Source organism: Artibeus jamaicensis, unplaced genomic scaffold, assembly GCF_021234435.1.
Source record: "Artibeus jamaicensis isolate MK-2021 breed Jamaican fruit bat unplaced genomic scaffold, CSHL_Jam_final scaffold_474, whole genome shotgun sequence".
NCBI classification, from domain to species: Eukaryota; Metazoa; Chordata; class Mammalia; order Chiroptera; family Phyllostomidae; genus Artibeus; species Artibeus jamaicensis.
Window position 1 is genome coordinate 41,137,864 of NW_026522046.1, and position 18,005 is coordinate 41,155,868.

Consider the following 18,005-nt stretch of genomic DNA (forward strand, 5'->3'; position numbering starts at 1 on the left):
CACAGGGAAAAGAATTCAAAAAGATTATTTCAGTGATTTAAGCATAAATGTATTTTGACAAACCCTGCTTAATATTTTCTTAAAATTTTTAAAACAGAAGCACTTGGGGTCTAAATTACAGAGTAAGTAATTAGTACCTTATATCAACATTAAAAAGACACTAACACAAGCCCAACTTACACAAGTCACTACAGATCTAGATGTAGCATTTAGATGTTAGATCGCTGACAATAAGACAATGAAAAAAAATGGCCATTTTTAAAGCACTTCTCCTCTTCAAAGAAGTCTATTATCACTAAAAATAGAATCCTGCAGGCCAGTCTTTTTAGACCCAAGATGCTGTCACTAAAATGAGAGTCTAGCGCAAGCCTAGGACAGGCCCAGACAGACCCAACAGTGATGCTGCCACTAACCAGCCACGTGGCCGGCCCAGGTTCAGCTGTCGTCACAGCCGCATGCCATTCGTTTTACCTTCAGTCAGTGTAAAGGGCAATGGACTTTGTACTGGCAATCACTTCATGCACAGAACCTTTTACTTTGGGCCCACTAGAACTGCAAAGTCACAAAGTATTTCACACTGAAGCATTTTCAAATTCAAATTTGGAATTCTTAACAGTCCATTGCAACCAGAACAAAATCACTATTAAGTGGATGCTGAATGAGCAGAGGACTCTAGGACCTGCTTTGGTGAAAATGCCTCAAACAAGACACACAGCCAGCTCTTCATCCCAAAATCCACATCCAAACCACGTGGCCCCAAGCAGCACTCTTTGGGGATGAGATTACGGAGTTCACACTGTTCATTTCAGGAACACAGGCTGTCGAAAATAAAGGCACACATTCTCTTTAACCTAAGAGAAAATGTTTGTATCTACAATCAAAAGCTATAGATTTATCTTGTTAATATTCCTATGCTTATGCGATAATTAAAAAATACTTTAGGACTCAATTATGACGTAAGATTAAATCTGGAACCGTCTATATGGAAAAGTAGCATGAATTACCAAATGTGGTTTGAATACTCAAGAGAGAGCTATAAATTATGCCTCAGAGGATCACAAGGTTAAACTGAAGTCACCTCTCGGTCAGGAAGGACACAGGGTTTTCATGCTCATAAAGTCATTACTTCCTATGGCTTCTCCTCCAGGCACACTAAGGGCATTCACAACTCTCCTCCGGTGTCCCAGAACCTGTAAACAGGTTACATCACCTGACAAGGAAAAATGAAGGTGCAGGTGGATGAAGGTTGCTGCTAACCAGCTGACCTTAAGTAAACAGATTATCCTGGACTATCTGGATGGGCCCACTGTACTCACAAGGGTCCCAGGGAAGGGAAGAGGGAGGCAGAAAACCAGAACCAACACTGAACTGGTCACTGCCGGCTGTGAAGATGGAGAAGGGAATGAGCATCAAGGAAAGTGGGGGCCACTAAAGGTTGGCAAAGGCCAGGAAATAGACTCTTTCCTCTAGAACCTCCATGGAAAACCAGCCCAGCCGGCACCTAGATTTCAGCCCAAGAAGACGACTTTTCTTAAAGGTACTAAATCTATGTAATTTGTGCCAGCAGCCACAGGAAACTAATATAACTAAAAAAGTATGTGAAGGACTTAAAGGGGGGAAAAAAAGCATTTAATTTGCAAAAAAGAAAAAAATCTATGTAATACCTTTGACCTGATGACAAATGAGGGCTTACTAAGCTGCGGAGGGTCTGGCACCAGCTGAGAGCTGGCCAACAGACGCCGGGAGGAGCCATCTGTTTAGGGGCCATCTGTGTACGGCCTGGTCTGTACAGACAGCATGGCGGGCCAGCACACCTTAAGCACTTTGCACACAGCCACCCTGAACCCTGACACCAACCTGAGGTGAGAGTGCCACTCCAGAGAAGGAAACTGAGGTACTGAGGACTTCCCTAACTGGCTTGAGCTCAAGCCGCCAGCGAGCATCAAAGCTGGGACACACTCAGCCAGGCAGCCTGGCCCTCGACCCAATGTTCTCTACTGCTCTGCACTGCTTTCTGCTTCTTCATTTCATTGTAGCTCCACACAAAAACAGGCTCTGGCGTAAGATGAAGGAACTGCCTGTGGCGGGGTAGGTGCCCCACATCTGAGGACTCCCCACAGGGCTCCAGAGACCTCGCAGCGGTGCAGCGGCTGCATGGGCCGAGATGGCCCGTTTCACGGCCCTCGAAGGGAAGAGATTCTGTAACTCAACTTCTGAACAAAAGAGTCGAAGGACATATATAATCTAATATTTGCTTTATGGAAAATTTTACGGAAAGAGCCATTCCTTCAGCATGCTGCTAAAAGAGGGCAAAGATTCATGATTCAGCAGTTCACTCCCCCCTGAAAACGTGTTGAGAGACCACTGTCTCTAACCCTAAGAACGCATGTGCCCGCCCACGGACCAAGCGTGAATTTCTCAACAGCTTTTAGCAGAAGAGATTTTCAAACGGATGATTAAAAATGTCCAAGGTCACAAACTGGGAAGTCGTTTTAGCCTGTTCAATAATGCGTAAAGCCAATTTGCTAAAATTTATGTATAATGTAAATGCAGTAATAAAAATTAATTAATGCTTCCAATCGGCAGCTCTCTCCTGGGGAAAGCCATTATCCGATGCACACTCCCGGACTCTGGAAGCCTCCCCAGCACACCCCCCCCAACTCAAGTGCCTGAGCACAAAAGGTTTGTGCGTTGGGCTTCCATGCACTGGTAACTGCACAAAAGGCTCATACACTGAGTGGGAACAGGGGGTGAAGGTTCATGAGAAAAAAATAAGATCCAGGTGTTAACCAGATCTACAAGGAGAAAGCCAGGCTAGTCTGGCTGGTAAAATGACTAGGCAACTGATCCCCATTCTACACATAAACATTGCCCTTCTGGCCCTGGCTGGGTGGCTCAGTTAGTTAGTGTCATCCTGATACACCAAGGTTACAGGTTCAATTCCTGGCCAGGGCGCATACAAGAATAACCAACAAATGCATAAATAAGTGGAACAACAAATCAATATTCATGTCTCTCTCTTTCAAATCAATCAATAAAAAATATTAAAATAATATTTTTTATGTTTTATTTTTTTCATCCTCACCTGAGGAGAAGAGCATCAATCAATCGGCTGCCTCCCGTACACACCTGGCCCAGGGGTCATTCCCCCCAGACAGGGGCTCAAGTCTGTAGACCAAGTATGTGCCCTGACCAGGAATCAAGCCAGCAACCTTTTCGTCACAGGATGACGCTCCAACTAATAAGCCACACCAGCCAGGGCTAAAATAATACCTTAAAAAAAACCCTGCCCTACCTATACTGGAAGGAAGGCACATATTCAAGAAGAAAGCCATGAGCCATCCCACAGTCCTGCACCAGAGGCCAAGTTTAAAGAAAAGCAATCCCTACTATGGCATGATGGGAATTGCCTTCCTTTGGCTGTCACTTGCTACACTTGGGCTTGTCAAAATGAGGGTGATTCTAAATCACAGCTCAGTATATGCTGCCATTTCATCACTGGCTTTTATGGTGTGTCCACTCCATCAAGCCCTCCTCCCCCTGTCCTTCCTGCGACACACACTCACAGGCACACACTCTTCCATTCTGCTTCTCCCACCTTCCCAGTGCTAATTCCATAGAATGGTTACTTCCCCTGAGAGGTGCAATCAGAGGGGAAAAAGCACAAAGTATGCTAGTGTCCATCAAGTTTTACACTGCGGAAATCTGTGGGAAAGGGACTACATCCGATACTGAGACACTAGTCACAAAATACAAAGGACCAACATCTTTTTCTTTTCTCACCGGAAAGATATTTAGCACACGTGCCAAGTGCTGACGTTCAAGTGCTGACGAGGCCTGGGTGACACCTATAACCAGGGGGACAGCAGCCACTTCTAACACTCGCAGACCAGGCTAGCCTTAAAACCAGAGTCGGAACAGAGACAGAAAGACTGGATACATGCATGCAAACATAACAATACTGAAGAATCAGTCTTCAACACTGTATATTTTTAAATTTTTTAAATAAGATGATTGTAGCAGTTTGAATCACAGCACTTGCAAATTCAAGAAGAGATTGTGTGGCTCCAGACAGCCCCTGCTCTGGGGGTTTGGATAAAAGGGACTTTCTCCAGATTCCCTATCACTTCCTCAAAGACTTGGTTCAAAATCCCTTTCTCACTGGAGCCAACTGCAGCTTTCAGAAGGTCCACCATTATGGGTCATTTGGTGACATGTAGCAAAATTACACTGAATTTCCCACAGCCCCAGCAATCCCCAATAGATACAGCAAGCAAAACGGGAAGACAGACACAATAAGGCTATTATTGCAGGCAGGACTATCTGAATAGGGAAAGAGGAAATCTTTCAAATTCTACTGTGGGGGTCTCGTAGAATGAACCAAGGAACAGCTCCTTAACTGACCGAGTCCCATGGGGCGTAGGCAGGCCTGGGAAAGATCTCCAGATGCTAGGGCGCAGTGTGCTCCAGGTCATGCTGCGGAGAAAAGCAAGGTGGGAGAAGCACGCCCAGCCTGCAATCTCTTATCTAAGAGAAATACCAGTGCACGTGGATTTTTTAATGAAAGGAGACGACTCAGGTAAGGAATGGAACAGGTGAAAAGGACGGAAATATGCTGGATATGCTTTTACATATACCTTGTTTGATAGATTTGACTTTGAAAGACTATAAATATTTTACATCATTATCAAACAAAATAAAATTTATAAAACTCTTTCCATAAAAATATCAGGAAAAAATAAAACCAAGGAAGTTAATGCGCACATAGTTGGTAGTACAACCACAGAGAGAGGAACTATGACAAGGGACTTTACACTTTTAAACCTACAGTCACTTGTTTTTCCTGGCAGCACATATCCAAATGCCACAAAGAACTACTGAAAAAGTCTGACATCTGTGCTCACTGGCCCTACTGCTGAAGCAGAGGAAAAGGTGCTACGCGGAGATGTGAGGCGGACCTGCAGCAGGCATCACATGGGCACTGCTTAGAAAGGCGGGTCCCGGGCCCACCCAGACCTGCTGAATCAGAAGCTCGGCGCAGTCTGGGGTTCCAACAGGCCTCAGAGGACTGGGACACAGCTCCTTCGAGAACCTCACCTAACTCTGTCAACCCCAGTATCCACAAAAACAGGAAGAAAATACAGAAGACAGAACACTTCATTATGACCCTGAAGTCCTGAATTTGATCAGTGTGAACTTGGGATGTGCTTTAACGCTGAATTCCTAGCTCTGTCCCCTGAAATGGCCCAGCAGCAACCAGTCCCCACCACAGGGAATCAGGACCCCTTGAGGAAACAGCTAACTCCACACCTAGGGCAGGAACTGTACAAAATGAGTCTGGGCCACCTTGTCATCCCAGACAGCAGAGAAACTGACGAAGATCCCCACATCTCAGAAGCCAGTTGTTAAAGATGGAACAACCCACTCACCAAAAGGTTCCCAACTGAAATGAGCAAAAAACAAATCCAGGGTGTTTAAATCCTCAAGTTCTTAATAATACTTTTAAAAATTCAAATTGATCATCACTGAAGGAAGTAATGAACCAGCCTATTTTGAAAACAGTTACGTGAAGGAAATGAATCGAGTACTTAGTCTGACTTTCCTTACACACACTACCACTGGGAAACCAATAATATAAACATATGTATGTATAGGGGTATATGTGTGTATATGTGTATATGGGGGTGTGTACGGGTGTGTGTGTAGCGGTGTATGTATGTGTAGGAGACTGTGTGTATGTTTGTGGGGGGTGTGTGTAGGGGAGTGTGTGTGTAGGGATGTGTGCGTGAGGGGGGTGTATATGTATGTGTACATATACATGTATACATATACTCCCCTGTACAGAAATATTTCAGCTAATGAAAAAGAAGTGGTAAAAGTAGAATATCACCATCTTGCAGCCCTTCAGGAACAAAGGACATGGATGGAAATGGCTGCTGCATCACGAGAGACCACCAGACATTACGCACCAGCTGATGGAAGAACACGCCACCACCCATTAAAGGGTCTTACCAAAAGTGGTCCAACCCGAATCTGACCCCGCCTCTCACTCCAAACACCACTTTACGGGAAACAGGGGGAAGAGGGTAGTATTCAAGGACAAGACACAGCTGGTGAAGTCCAGGAGCAGGGGCAGACGCCGCCACAGAACTAACCCCGGGCTCTCGAACATTTTGCAAGGAACGAAAGTGACATGGAGGGGAAACCGAGGGTTCAAGAGAAACTGAAAACGCTTATCTAAAAACGTCATTTGGATACTAATTAATTGAAAGAGTTACAAAAATATTTAAGACACACTGTAAATGTAAACACTGAAATATTCGAAATAAGGAAATTTTTACATACCAAAAGGTTTTGTAGTTATGTTTTCTTCAAGCCCTGTCCTTTGGAGATACACACTGTGTTAGCTCAGGCTGCTCGGCAGAGGGCGTAACTCCAGCAGCTCATGCTTGTCTTCTCCCCCAGCCATTTGGCTCCTGGTGAGGTCTCTCTTCCTAGCTTCCTGACAGCCTCTGCCTCTCTCTACGTGTCCATCTGGCCTTTCCTTGGTGTGCGCCGGGTACATCAGGCCGCTGATTCCATCCTGAGGTCCCCACCCTCTGGACCTACTCTAATTCTGATCACCTCCAAAAGGCTCCACCTCAAATATCACCGCATTGGTGGTTAGAGCTTTGACATGGAAGTGGGGGTGGAGACAAACATTCAATCCATAACACATACATTTACGGATACATTACATGATGCCTGACATTTTCTTCAAATTAATAAAGGATTAGAGGGAACCGGGAATACAGAAAAGCAAGATTGGCAAATTCACCCACTGCTGAAGTTGGGTGATAGGTTTATAAGGTTTCTTTAAACTACTGTCTATTTTTATACGTAGCTGCAAGTTTCCATAATAAAGCTTAAAATGACACAACTTTCCCATTTCTCTGACCCTTTTCCGTCTTTGTTCCACAGCACTTATCACATATGACGTAATTTACCATTTATGTATACTGTATATTCCCTCTTGCTAGAATGTAAGCTCTAAGAGGGCCGGTGTCTTTGTTCACAAATGTAACCCAAGCATCTCCAACAGTGCCTGGCAGGTACCAGATGCTGAGTACATGCTCACTGACTGGTGAACCCAGTCTGACTCCCCCACGTGCTACATCAGACAACCCAGGGCCCCTGAGGATGGGACAACCTGCAGCAGAAGCGACGATGGCACTGGGTGTCAGAATACAAACTTCATTTTAGATCATACCAAACATTTCTGCTGTGGCTACTTAGTGCTTAGGTTGCTAAACTAAAGGAAGTGATACTTTTCTTTTTCTGAACTCCATGGAAATGCTTTCTCCGAGGGCTAATTTCAGGGAAAACGCCCTTTCCATGTGAGCACAGGGTGTCTGACACCGCAGTACTTGGTGAGGCCGCGGCAGAAGGGACCAGCCGCCTCGATGCGGCAGCTCACTCCGCCACCCAGTGCTGAGGGACCTGGTCAGGCACGGTCTTCACCTTCAAAATGACCTCCGATAGCCCTTCCTGTTGTTCGGCTTGGTGCTTAGAAACTTTCTAATGCACCCAGCCAAAATAAAAGTGCCATACGTGGTGAGCTACAGAGTCAGTAAAAATTACTACCCAAAGGGGTAATTGTTAGTTCCAAGGTTCTACCTAAAATTTTAGGTCTGGTATTGATGCCATGACGTCTAAATACTAAACACATGTCAAAAATAAGAAAAATGTCCACATATATATAGCTGGTGAAGCCAAGGTCTAATCCTGCTGTCACTTTCTCTGCAATTTCTCTCCTCACTTTTCTAAAATTGTAATGAACAAGGGCCTAAAACAATATTGAGAAAGGAATCGCCATGTCACAATTTATTTCCCTGGGGGGAAAACAGAGAGACTGAAGAAAAGGCTCATTTCTTTCTAAATTTAGAATTTCTTTCTAAATTCTTTCTAATTTCTTTCTTTCATCCCACCGTGTGTCAACTTCCGGAGCCCAACTTCCAGATGCCAAGGAAGAATTCCTTTGGTCAGGAGGAGAGTGAGGACAAGCCTCCAGAGACAGAAGAAGTGAGAGAAAAACCCAAGACACTTACGGGGTGTGGGCTGATCTGCACCTGGCTGCCAGTACAGACGCTGTGCTTTGGGGAGAAAGGGGCCCCCAAAATCACCATGGGTGCACTTCCTGACACCCAGAACCTGTGAACAGGACTTGGGAAGAGAGCCTTGGTGGATGTAATTAAGTTTAGGATCTCAAGTGAGATCATCGCAGATCATCTGGATGGGCTCCGAATGTCTAAAAAAGGCAGAAGAGAAAACACAGGGAAAGAGAAGGCCTCGAGAAGACGAGGCAGGCGTCAGAGTGGCGGAGCCGAGAGCCCAGGAACGCCAAGGACTTTGGGGAGCTGGGAGAGGCAGGAAGGATGCCCCCTGAAGCCTGGGGAGAGAGCACAGCCCTGATGACCCCTCGGTTTTCAACTTCTGGTCTTCAGAACTACAAGAAAATATATTTCTGTTGCTTTAAGCCATCCAGTTTCTGATCATTTGTTACAGCAGCCCTCAAAAAAAACTAATACATATGGTATAAAATAGAAAAATGGAATGCACATTTTTTCCTAGTGCTATTCCAATTCCTCTTCCAGACATGTTTTTTGGCTCTATCTCTTAAGTGTCAAAGCAAACACAGATGGACAGGTAATTCTAAAGAGTCCGATCACCGGGAAACACAAAAAGATTCTCACTAGTCATCAGTATGTACACGCTGAAGCGATTATGACGACCTCCAGCTAGAAAAAGAGTTCTAAGATATGATAGCAAAAGCACAATCCAAGAGAGAAAAAAATTGATAATTAGACTGCATCAAAATTAAAAATGTTTTAAAGATGCCATTAAAAAAATTTTAAAACCAAAGATCAAGAGAAAATATCTGCGAATCATCTATCCATAAAGGAACCCAGAAAATATAATAAACTCTTTATGACTCAATGATAATCTAATTTAAAAATGGGCAAAAAATTTGAATAAACCTTTCACTAAAGAAGAGATACAAATGGCTAATGAGAACACACAAAGATGTTCAACATCACTAGTCATTAGGGAAATGCAGATTATAACCAAAATCAGATACCTCTTCATGCCCACTAGGATGACTACAACAAAAAAGACAGGCAAGTTCAGTGAGGGTCTGGATAAACTGGAACGCTCACGCGCCGCTGATGGAAGTGTTAACCATACGACCACTTAGGAAAACAATTTCGCAGTTTCTTAAACAGCAGGCTAATCATACAACACAATAATTCTGCTCTGAAGAATCTTTCCATGCAAAATGAAAACACAAGTCCACAGAAAGACACACATACAACTATTCCTTAGCCAAAAACTGGAAACAATTTAAATGTCCATCAATTTGCGAATGGATAAATAAGATGTGGTTCATCCACGCAATGAAATACTATTCAGCAATAAAAGAGGAACAAATAACATTAAATGATGCAACACAATTAACATCAAAAACAGCGCTGTGTGGAAGAAGCCAGACACCACGAGTGCACATTACATGATTTTATTTCTACAAAATGTCTACAAACACAAGTTCGTGGAGACAGAAAGCCGACTGGTGGCTGCCGGTGCCTGGAGGAGGGAGCAGGGATTAACTGCTAAGAAGTGCAAGGGAACTAACTTCTCAGGTGATGGAAATGTTCTAAAACTGACTTACAGGGATGGCTGTTCAACTCTAAAAATAAACTAATAGTCAAAAGGCTGTACCTTTAGAATGGGTAAAATGTATAGTATAAAGATAAAAAGCTTGATAAACCTGTTTTTAAACACTGATAGTTTTTTTTCCATCCAGCAGACTGGAAAAAACTTGTCAAAGACTCCGACCCAGTGCAGTAAACGCACCTGGAGCACTGCGCTCTCACAGGGTGACTAGGAAGCGGTTTTCAAAGTTAAACTGCTCTCACTTCTGGCCCTCAACTGCATCCTAGACCCCATTCTTCGTCATAAAAATGTGCTCCCATTTCACTGATGCTTTTGTTAAGGTTCAGAGTTTAGTTTGGAAAAGTTACAGATATATTTTCATCAAGGCTTCACCCAAATGCCAGGGTTGACGGTGCCCCAACCTAAATGTCCACCTCCGGAGCTGAATCAGTGACCTGAGTATGTTCTGGCTTGGTCGTAGTTAAGTTTTTACTGACCTGCAGTAAAGAAAGTGTACCTGAATACAATTCAGAGGTCCATTTCAAAGAACAGAGTCCCTAGCACACTAGTTAACTTTATTTCTTTTGCTGCATTAACATATATTTCTTTGGTCAAAAACTCTAATCAGAAAATGTTCCAGTTTCAAAGGCAAAACAAAACTAAGCACATAATAATTCATACTCTCTAAGCATTTTTTACAGAGCTGTCTTATCTTGAATAAAAGCATGTATTTAAATAACTGTGTGCCATCAAAAGCGTCTAACTTACACACAGAAGCATCAAACGACGCACAGCACAGCAGACTGACTGAGCGGCCACTCTGTGCAAGCGCTGTGCCCGGTGCTGGAGCCGCAGCAGGGAGCGAAACAAATCAAGTTCCTGAAGTTCGAAACCCTGCACTTGGGTTTGCAGGCCCCCTGGGTTAGGGGCAGAAAAACAATAAACCAAGAAAGAAGCAAATATCTATGTCAGGGGTGGCATCTGAGCAGCCACCAGAGAAGGAAGGGACCCACTGAGGACCAGCGAGTCATGTGGGCCCTGCTGGGACAAGGCTGCAAAGACAAAGAGCGCAGAGGGAGTAGGCTGCAGCCAGGAAGTCAGGGCCGGGGGGCTGGGGGACTGTACATCAGGGAGGGTCCCGCAGCCCACGAAAGGCCTGTGACTGTTACGCTGGAAAGGTGGTTAGTCCCTAGAGGGGTCTGGACAGAGGAATGACATGCTGTGGCTTCTCTTCCAGACGGATCACCCCGAACCCACACAGAATTAGCTTCCTGGGGCTAAAACAGAAACAGGGAGGCTGGCTGGCTGGCCACTGGAGTGGTCCCAGGAGAGAGAAAAAGTGGCTTGGGTTTGGAGGAGCAGCAGTACAGGTAGGGAGAAGTGCTGAATTCTAAGTAAATGTCAAAGATAAAATGGTATTTGCTGATAGACTGAACGTCAGCTGTGAGAGAAACAGAGGAGTCAGGAATGACTCCAAGCTCATCAATTTTTAATTTAAAAACCAAATATTCTCTAAGCCTAAAATACTGTGACTACACTGAAAATTTACATTAGGAGTAGTTACAGAAGAAAGACTTGATTAGGAAAGAAGGAAGAAAAGACAGACGGGAAGGTAAGATAAGGAGGGGAGGAAGCCACAGAGACCCAGGGGCTAATACAGTAGGAGACACTCAGAAAGAGGTGTGTCTGTAATTTAAGGGGTTCCAAACAGGCCTCCACAATACGTGCCACCTTGGCTTGTAGATTATTTTGACGTGAAAGCAACAGAGACCCTGTGGGTTCAAGGGAAACTTTTACCTCTCCCTTGATTTAAATTAGGGGCCTTGCCCATAATGAGACATATCGCCAGAAACAACCTTTTTGACCCATCTATGGAGCAGGCCAAACTTCTAATGAACAGACATCTGCCCTTATCACCCTGCAATGACCCCCTCCCCTCTGCAGCCTCAGGCACCTCACCTTAGCTTTAGCTCAGAATGCCACATAGCCCCATCTCCCAGGTCTGTCCCTGATCCTCTCCTGCATGTGAGGTTCCCACACATACCTATGATTCAATTCAGTTATTTCCTCCAGTTATTCTGTCTCACGTCTATTGATTTTCAGACCAGCCACAAGAACCTAGAAGGGTGGAGAAGGAGTCCTTCTGCCCCAAGAGCACTGAAAGCCATGCAGTCTTTCCCTCCACCCGGCCTGTCATCGAGATCTGAAGTCACTGGGCAAGAGCCCCTGGAACAGAATATCTGCAAGTGATCGCTTGGGAGACCACACAGACAACACTGTGCAATTCATATGAAAAGACACTCTGTCAACTGGCAAAACCATTTTTTAGACAAAAAAATTCTTCAGCGAGTCACCTGCATTTCCAGTAGAAGATGACGACCCAGCCCCTCCCATCTCACTGGCAGACCACACCATCAGGCTGGGTCCTTCCTGGGAAAGATCAGCTAAGGGTCTGCAGTGCGGAGAGCCATTGGCTCTTAAAGAAAATCAGACTCTTGACTTTCATCTTCAGAAACCAAATCCTTCTTTACTAGAAACTCTTCAGAAACACATTTGCAAACTGGGTATGTGAACTGAAGTTCACATAGACAAGGAAGCTTTTCACTTCTAAATTATCAGTTCGAATCCACCCTCAAGCTGGAGTAATATACTAATGGCAAGGGTTCCGTGACTGGGCACCCAGGGGCCTCAGGGTACCAGCAAGCCCCCCAGATGCCACAGGAGATGGTTTAAATGAGAGGAAATAGCAATGCTAGGCAGAGATGCAGCGAATAGAGAGGATTCCGTTTCAAAATTAGATCGTGGTACATTCCTTTCAATGCCGTATCGCTGTCCCAAAACAGGGTGGTTGCTGTGATAAAAGTACCACACACACACACACAAGAATCAGACAGGGTAGCGGTGTGCAATGTGACTCGCAGGGCAGAGAAGTTGTGCGGTGCAGCCATTCCACTAGTGTGTTGCTGTGGTTGTCAAAGAATGAAGTGAACATTTTTCTTCCAATTTATGTGCATTTTTTCAGATAGTGACTGTTAGTACATAATACTTAATAAAATCATTTAGACCTAACTACTTAATAAACGAAATTATTAGGTATTCTTACTGGCCAAGAGGTGCCAGGAAAAAATCGCTGAGACACTAAAGCCATCGTGAACAGAGGGAGTTTGGGCTTTCTCCTCAGCAGCTCCCAGTTTCTGCACGTTGACCCCTCTTCTGAGTGCTTCACAACATTCATACTTTTCAATCTATATCCCCCCATCAGACTGGTGCTGCCACTGGCCCAAGTTCACAGATGAGGACAAGATTATGGAACTCTCTAGGTCACACATGTGAGACCTAACTGTTTGGAACCAGGCCCAGGCAGAAATGACATAAGAAGCAAGCAAGGTAAGCACATCTGGGGGTGCCTTCAGCCCCCGCCCTCCGAGGCCACTCCACGAAGAAGTGAGGTTCCCTACGGAGAGCTGCTTCTCCCACTTCTCAACAGCTGGTCTGCTACGGACTTACGAACCCAATGTGGACCCAGACGTGCATTTATGTGCACTGATCTTTTTAAAGGTATTATAAGTTACTTTTCTGGTAATGAAACTGAGACAGCAGTTAAATCACAAGCACCACACTGTCAGGATTGGTGGAAAACTGCAATATGCAAATTTGAAAACTTTAACCTACAAGAAAGAAAAAACATAAACCTTAACCAAGTACAAAGCATTGCAGATCTGCTCATTTGTTTCTTTTTTCTCCCTTTCAAAATTTACGTCAGATCTGGAGCCCCAAAAACAGAGATTCGGAAAAATGGGACAGGCAATATAAAATGTGACAGGGGAAAACAGACCCTTTGGACAGAGTGTTGTTATTTTTCAGAAACTAGACAATCCCATATCGATCGAATGTGCTATTCTAGGCACAATACCAGCACTGAACAAAGAAAAGTCACCAATCAGGAATGACGATAACTCTGTCCATGAATGAGAGAGCTGGAAAAGGAACATACCTTTCTTAATATAACCTTGGATCAGAAACCTAAGTCTTTATTCTCAAGCAGAAAATCGATCCAGTGGTTGAAAAAAAAATCTAAGCTACAACTTAAATTTGGATCAAATGGATCTGCTGGATTTGTTTCCGTTTCACCGTGCATTTTTCCTAATCAATAAATTATATTATAGGTGTTCAAACTGCTAGGATTAGGCGGTCCATAACACAGTGTCCTCAGGTTATCAGGACCACTACTGCTCACCCAGCACCCCCGGCAGACACCTTTCAGATGCCCGCTCCAGCACTGCCGAGGTCAGCTGTGCCGGGGTCTACGCGGAGCCCCTGTGGAGGCAGTCAGCGCAGCAGGGATGGGCAGGCAGTAGGGTCTGAAACTTTTAATTATGGACCGAAGGCCATTAAAACTCTTAGGGAGCATCAGAATATTAAAATAATTCAGCAAGGTTTTCAAGCAATAATGAATTCTACGTACCCTCAATCTCAGGGGACTTTCCAGTCTTCTCCTGCCCACGCATAAGCAAACAGTCCCGAAATTTGCCTGAACCGGTGCATTCTACATTCTTCTCGGAAAGGTCTATGCACAAGTCATTTTCACTTAAGTAAAATGTCCTAAGTTCTTTGAAAAAAACTAAAAATAAGCATAAACTCTGCTTTCATTTTAAAATGAACAAGCACAGTTTCATAAGGGCCAACAGCTAGATAAGTATTTAAGGAGATGGAAATGGACTTTTGAAAACAAAAATGTTGCCCACTAAAGGAACTATGTACATAATATCAAAAGACATGAAGCCCCTGGATGGGTTTTTTAAAGCAACCTTCCTACTACCCCTGCATCATTTGGACTAGCTCCGCCCTCCTGGCACCTTTAGCTGTAGAATGGAACAAGGTAAAGCACGAAGTGAGAGCAAGACAAGTGCCACCAGAGCTTCAGCACCAGAGACACTGAAGTGTCATTTCAAGGCTGAACTGTGCAGACAGTCTTTCAAAAAGTTAAAAAATCCTTTAACTTTTAAAGGGATCTTCCTCACCTTTCACTAACTTCCTCTGAGAGTTTACTGAAGCCACTTTCTTTTCCGAGCTGCCTATGAACAGTAGTCAGTGCAGACAGAGCTTAGTGGGAAACCTCCCACAAGGAGGAAACAGTCCCTCAGCTACCTGTCATGCACATGTGCATGACACCAAACCTTAGCACAGGTCTCAGACACTGGCTGCTGGTAGCAGAAAACACCACAGAGCTTTAGGAACATCTGCGGACATATTGACATGGCACGTATTGAAACACGCTGCTGGTCAAAGGCAAGCTCAGGGGCATGAGGTGTCATTAGGGGCGTGAGTGCCCCTGCGCGCACTGTTTCTGCAGCACACCCAGTGTGCACACCCTCTGGAGAGGAGTTTCAGGGAACCTCCATGGACCTGCACTGAGCAGGGCACTGGCGCCAGTGCCCTGGGGACTCAGAAAGTGCCTGGGAATCAGAGGGCCTGAAGGTCGGTGCCACACACCTGTCCCCTTGGACTCAAGGTGCAGTCCTGAGTAAGACTTTCGGTTGCAAGTATTCTGGGGGGTGGGGCAGAGAAGAAAACAGCAACTGCTGAACCATGCCAGTCTCCACATTTAGATGAAACCGTCCATTTCCGTGAGATAGTTTACCAACTGAAGAACAAGCAGCCAACAAACTTTGTCATTTCTTAGGGATCTGACAAGAGGGAGCATACAAGGGGTGTGACCATTAACCAGAAAAAAATTTTTTTAATTAAAAAAAGGGAAAAAGAGAGATACACAGTCTTCTACGGCCTGGCCGCCCAGATTATGCTGTGACAGTGCTTCCTCTCAGAGCATGAAAGGCCAACTGAAATACCTCTCTGCAAATCGCCTAAATGCCAGCCAACATTTCAACCCATTAGTGTTGTCTGAAATATTTTACTCTGAAGTTATAGCCGTAAAGGCGCCAGTCTGGCTGTCTAGAGTGTGCATTCTGGAGGGGCTCGCCTAACCTCTGTACTCTCATCTGTGAAATGGGTTTCACCTCTGTAACAGCAAAAAGGCAGGAGTGGGCCTGGCGGCCCAGGTGATGGACAGAATGGAAGGATGCGTGTGGCACGTCCTGGCCCGCCATCCGGGCTCGGTCGGGGGAGCGGTCCCGCCCGTGCACGGCACCCGCCCGTGCACCGCTCCGACCAGACTACCTGCGCCAATCAGATTTAACATTTGACTTAAGTACAAACTCGCGTCTTCTAACAAGACACACGCACACAAACTTCGTCCACGCTCCCCAGTCTGCGAGCCACGAGGGCCCTCCCCAGGGTCCGGGAGCGGTGTGACCGGGAGGACGGTCCCCTCGGGTCGCTCGGCCAGCAAATGAGCCCGGGAGCTGGACGAGGGCACAGCAGGGCCCCCATCCTCGCCCTCCATTCGGAGCACGCCCTGCCCGAGCGCTGTCAAAGTGCAAGGAAACGGCCCGGGACGACATCTACCGCAGGGTCGGAGGTCGTCTGCGGGGACCCCGCCGCAGCCGCCGCCCCAGCCACACCTCCATCCAGGAAGCCGCCAGGGCCTCAGAACAGGGGTCAAGGGGCCGGCGAACACGGGCCGGGCAGTCTGCAACGGCCGCCGCCCCCTCCCGCGCAGACCGGCACTCACAGGTGACGATGGGCTTGTTCTCCATGGTGTAGATCACCGGCGGCAGCGGCTCCTCAGGGGCGTCCATGGGCGTCCGGCGTCACCGGCCCGGCCCTCCGCGCCCCATGGGCATCCCCGAGGCCGCACCCGGCCAGCCCGAACCTAAGCGGCACCCCCCCGCCGCAACAGCGACGCCTGCCCGGCCCCCGGAGGAAGCTCCTCAGCCGGCCGCTTGCAGCTGCCGGCCTAATTCACTTCCGGTACCGGCTCTGCCGCGGTACCGCTTCCGGGACGCGTCTTAAAGGAGAGGGCTTCCCGCCCGAGTGAGCGCTGTCCTCCGACAGAAAGGCGGCCTGGTGGTGTGGCGTACTGAGTTGGAAGCTAGGCGGCGGGTGAAAGTGGGCGGTGGCGGCTGCTGGCGTCAGTGCGGAGTTGTAGTGGCAGCGCCGCTGGGAACCGCCCCCGGGACGGACGTCTCCCTTGGGTGGACCGGGCACCTGACCTCCTGGAGCGAAGGGGACACCGCGGGGCTCCCACGACCTGGTACCTTCCGGAGTGTACCACGCCCAGGGTGGGTGCACGTGGCCGCGGGGGCCCCCCTCCACCGCCCCGCCCCACACCTGGTGACGCTGTTGGGGCCCCACCGAGCCTTCCCAGCCCCACCACGCAGATTCCCCAGGCAGCAGCTACGGGAAGTGGGGGTCACCGACAGCATGTGGACAGGGACATGACCCCCTGGGCCAATGACAAGGACGTGTGGACTCCGGGGCGACCCTGGCTGGGGGTGAAGGGAAGGTGTCACTGACAATAACGTGTGGACACAGGTAGTTTCTCATTGCGGGCCTACGGATAGCCCAGCCTTGTTATTTTTACCCTGCGCTGGAGGACTCAGGCGAAATCATTAGGGTTAGGGTTAGGGTTAGGGTTAGGGTTAGGGTTCCTCCACTGAGCTGAGTAGCAGTTAGCCCTTGCAAAACTCTCTGTATTGTGTTTTCTTGTTACACTGGTCTTATGACGTAATATTGCCATAAAGTAGAACAAGATCACTATCTTCTCGCTATAGCCACAAACCCTACAGCACCCCAGTGCTCCCTCCAGCCTCACTTCCAAGGCCAACTTGCCACACACATCCTTCCAGATCATTGGAATGAACCACCTCTCTCTGAATTTTCGCAGCATGTTGACTTCACTCCCGTTGGCCCCTCTTTCCTGTGTCCCTGACACTGTAAACATTTTGACTTTAGGGACATGCCTTTTACTTGTGTCTCCAGCGGGCACCCTCCCCCATCCAGCGACACAGCGCTTTCATGGAGTAGGCAATGGCACACATTTTGGGAATGCCACAAAATGGAACCTTACTTTCAACTGCATTTAAGTTTCTTGTGTAAGGAATGTACGCCTAGGGTAACTTTCGCAAATGTAATAAAGTAAATGTACACATGAAATAGGCTGAGTGTGAACACAGCTGCCAAGTGTGGGGGGGTAGTGCCGCATGGTGCACGGTAGCTGGGTGGGGAGGCAAAGATCAGAGCTAGGGTGGCTGGAACCTGTGAGGCAGGCAGAGCTCTGGGAAGAAGGGGCTAGGCAGGGGTGGAGAGCCAGCCTCTGGGCAGGGGTCCCTGTAAGTCCTTGGGTTTTGCTGGGCTCAGAATGTGTAGGATGAGCCTCTGTGTGGCTTACCAGGAAGAGGCTGTTACAAAGTTGA

General features: G+C 46.9%; 1 protein-coding gene across 1 annotated transcript in view; it reads right to left on the reverse strand.

Annotated features, from left to right (window-relative positions):
- Positions 1–16,844, reverse strand: part of TRAPPC10 (trafficking protein particle complex subunit 10) — an 83,452-nt gene extending 66,608 nt beyond the window's left edge. The window contains exon 1 of the mRNA XM_037158146.2: positions 16,322–16,844. Within this exon, the coding sequence (XP_037014041.2) occupies positions 16,322–16,388 (67 nt within the window). The 5' untranslated portion in view covers positions 16,389–16,844. The remainder of the gene's footprint in view (positions 1–16,321) is intronic.
- Positions 16,845–18,005: the final 1,161 nt, after the last annotated feature.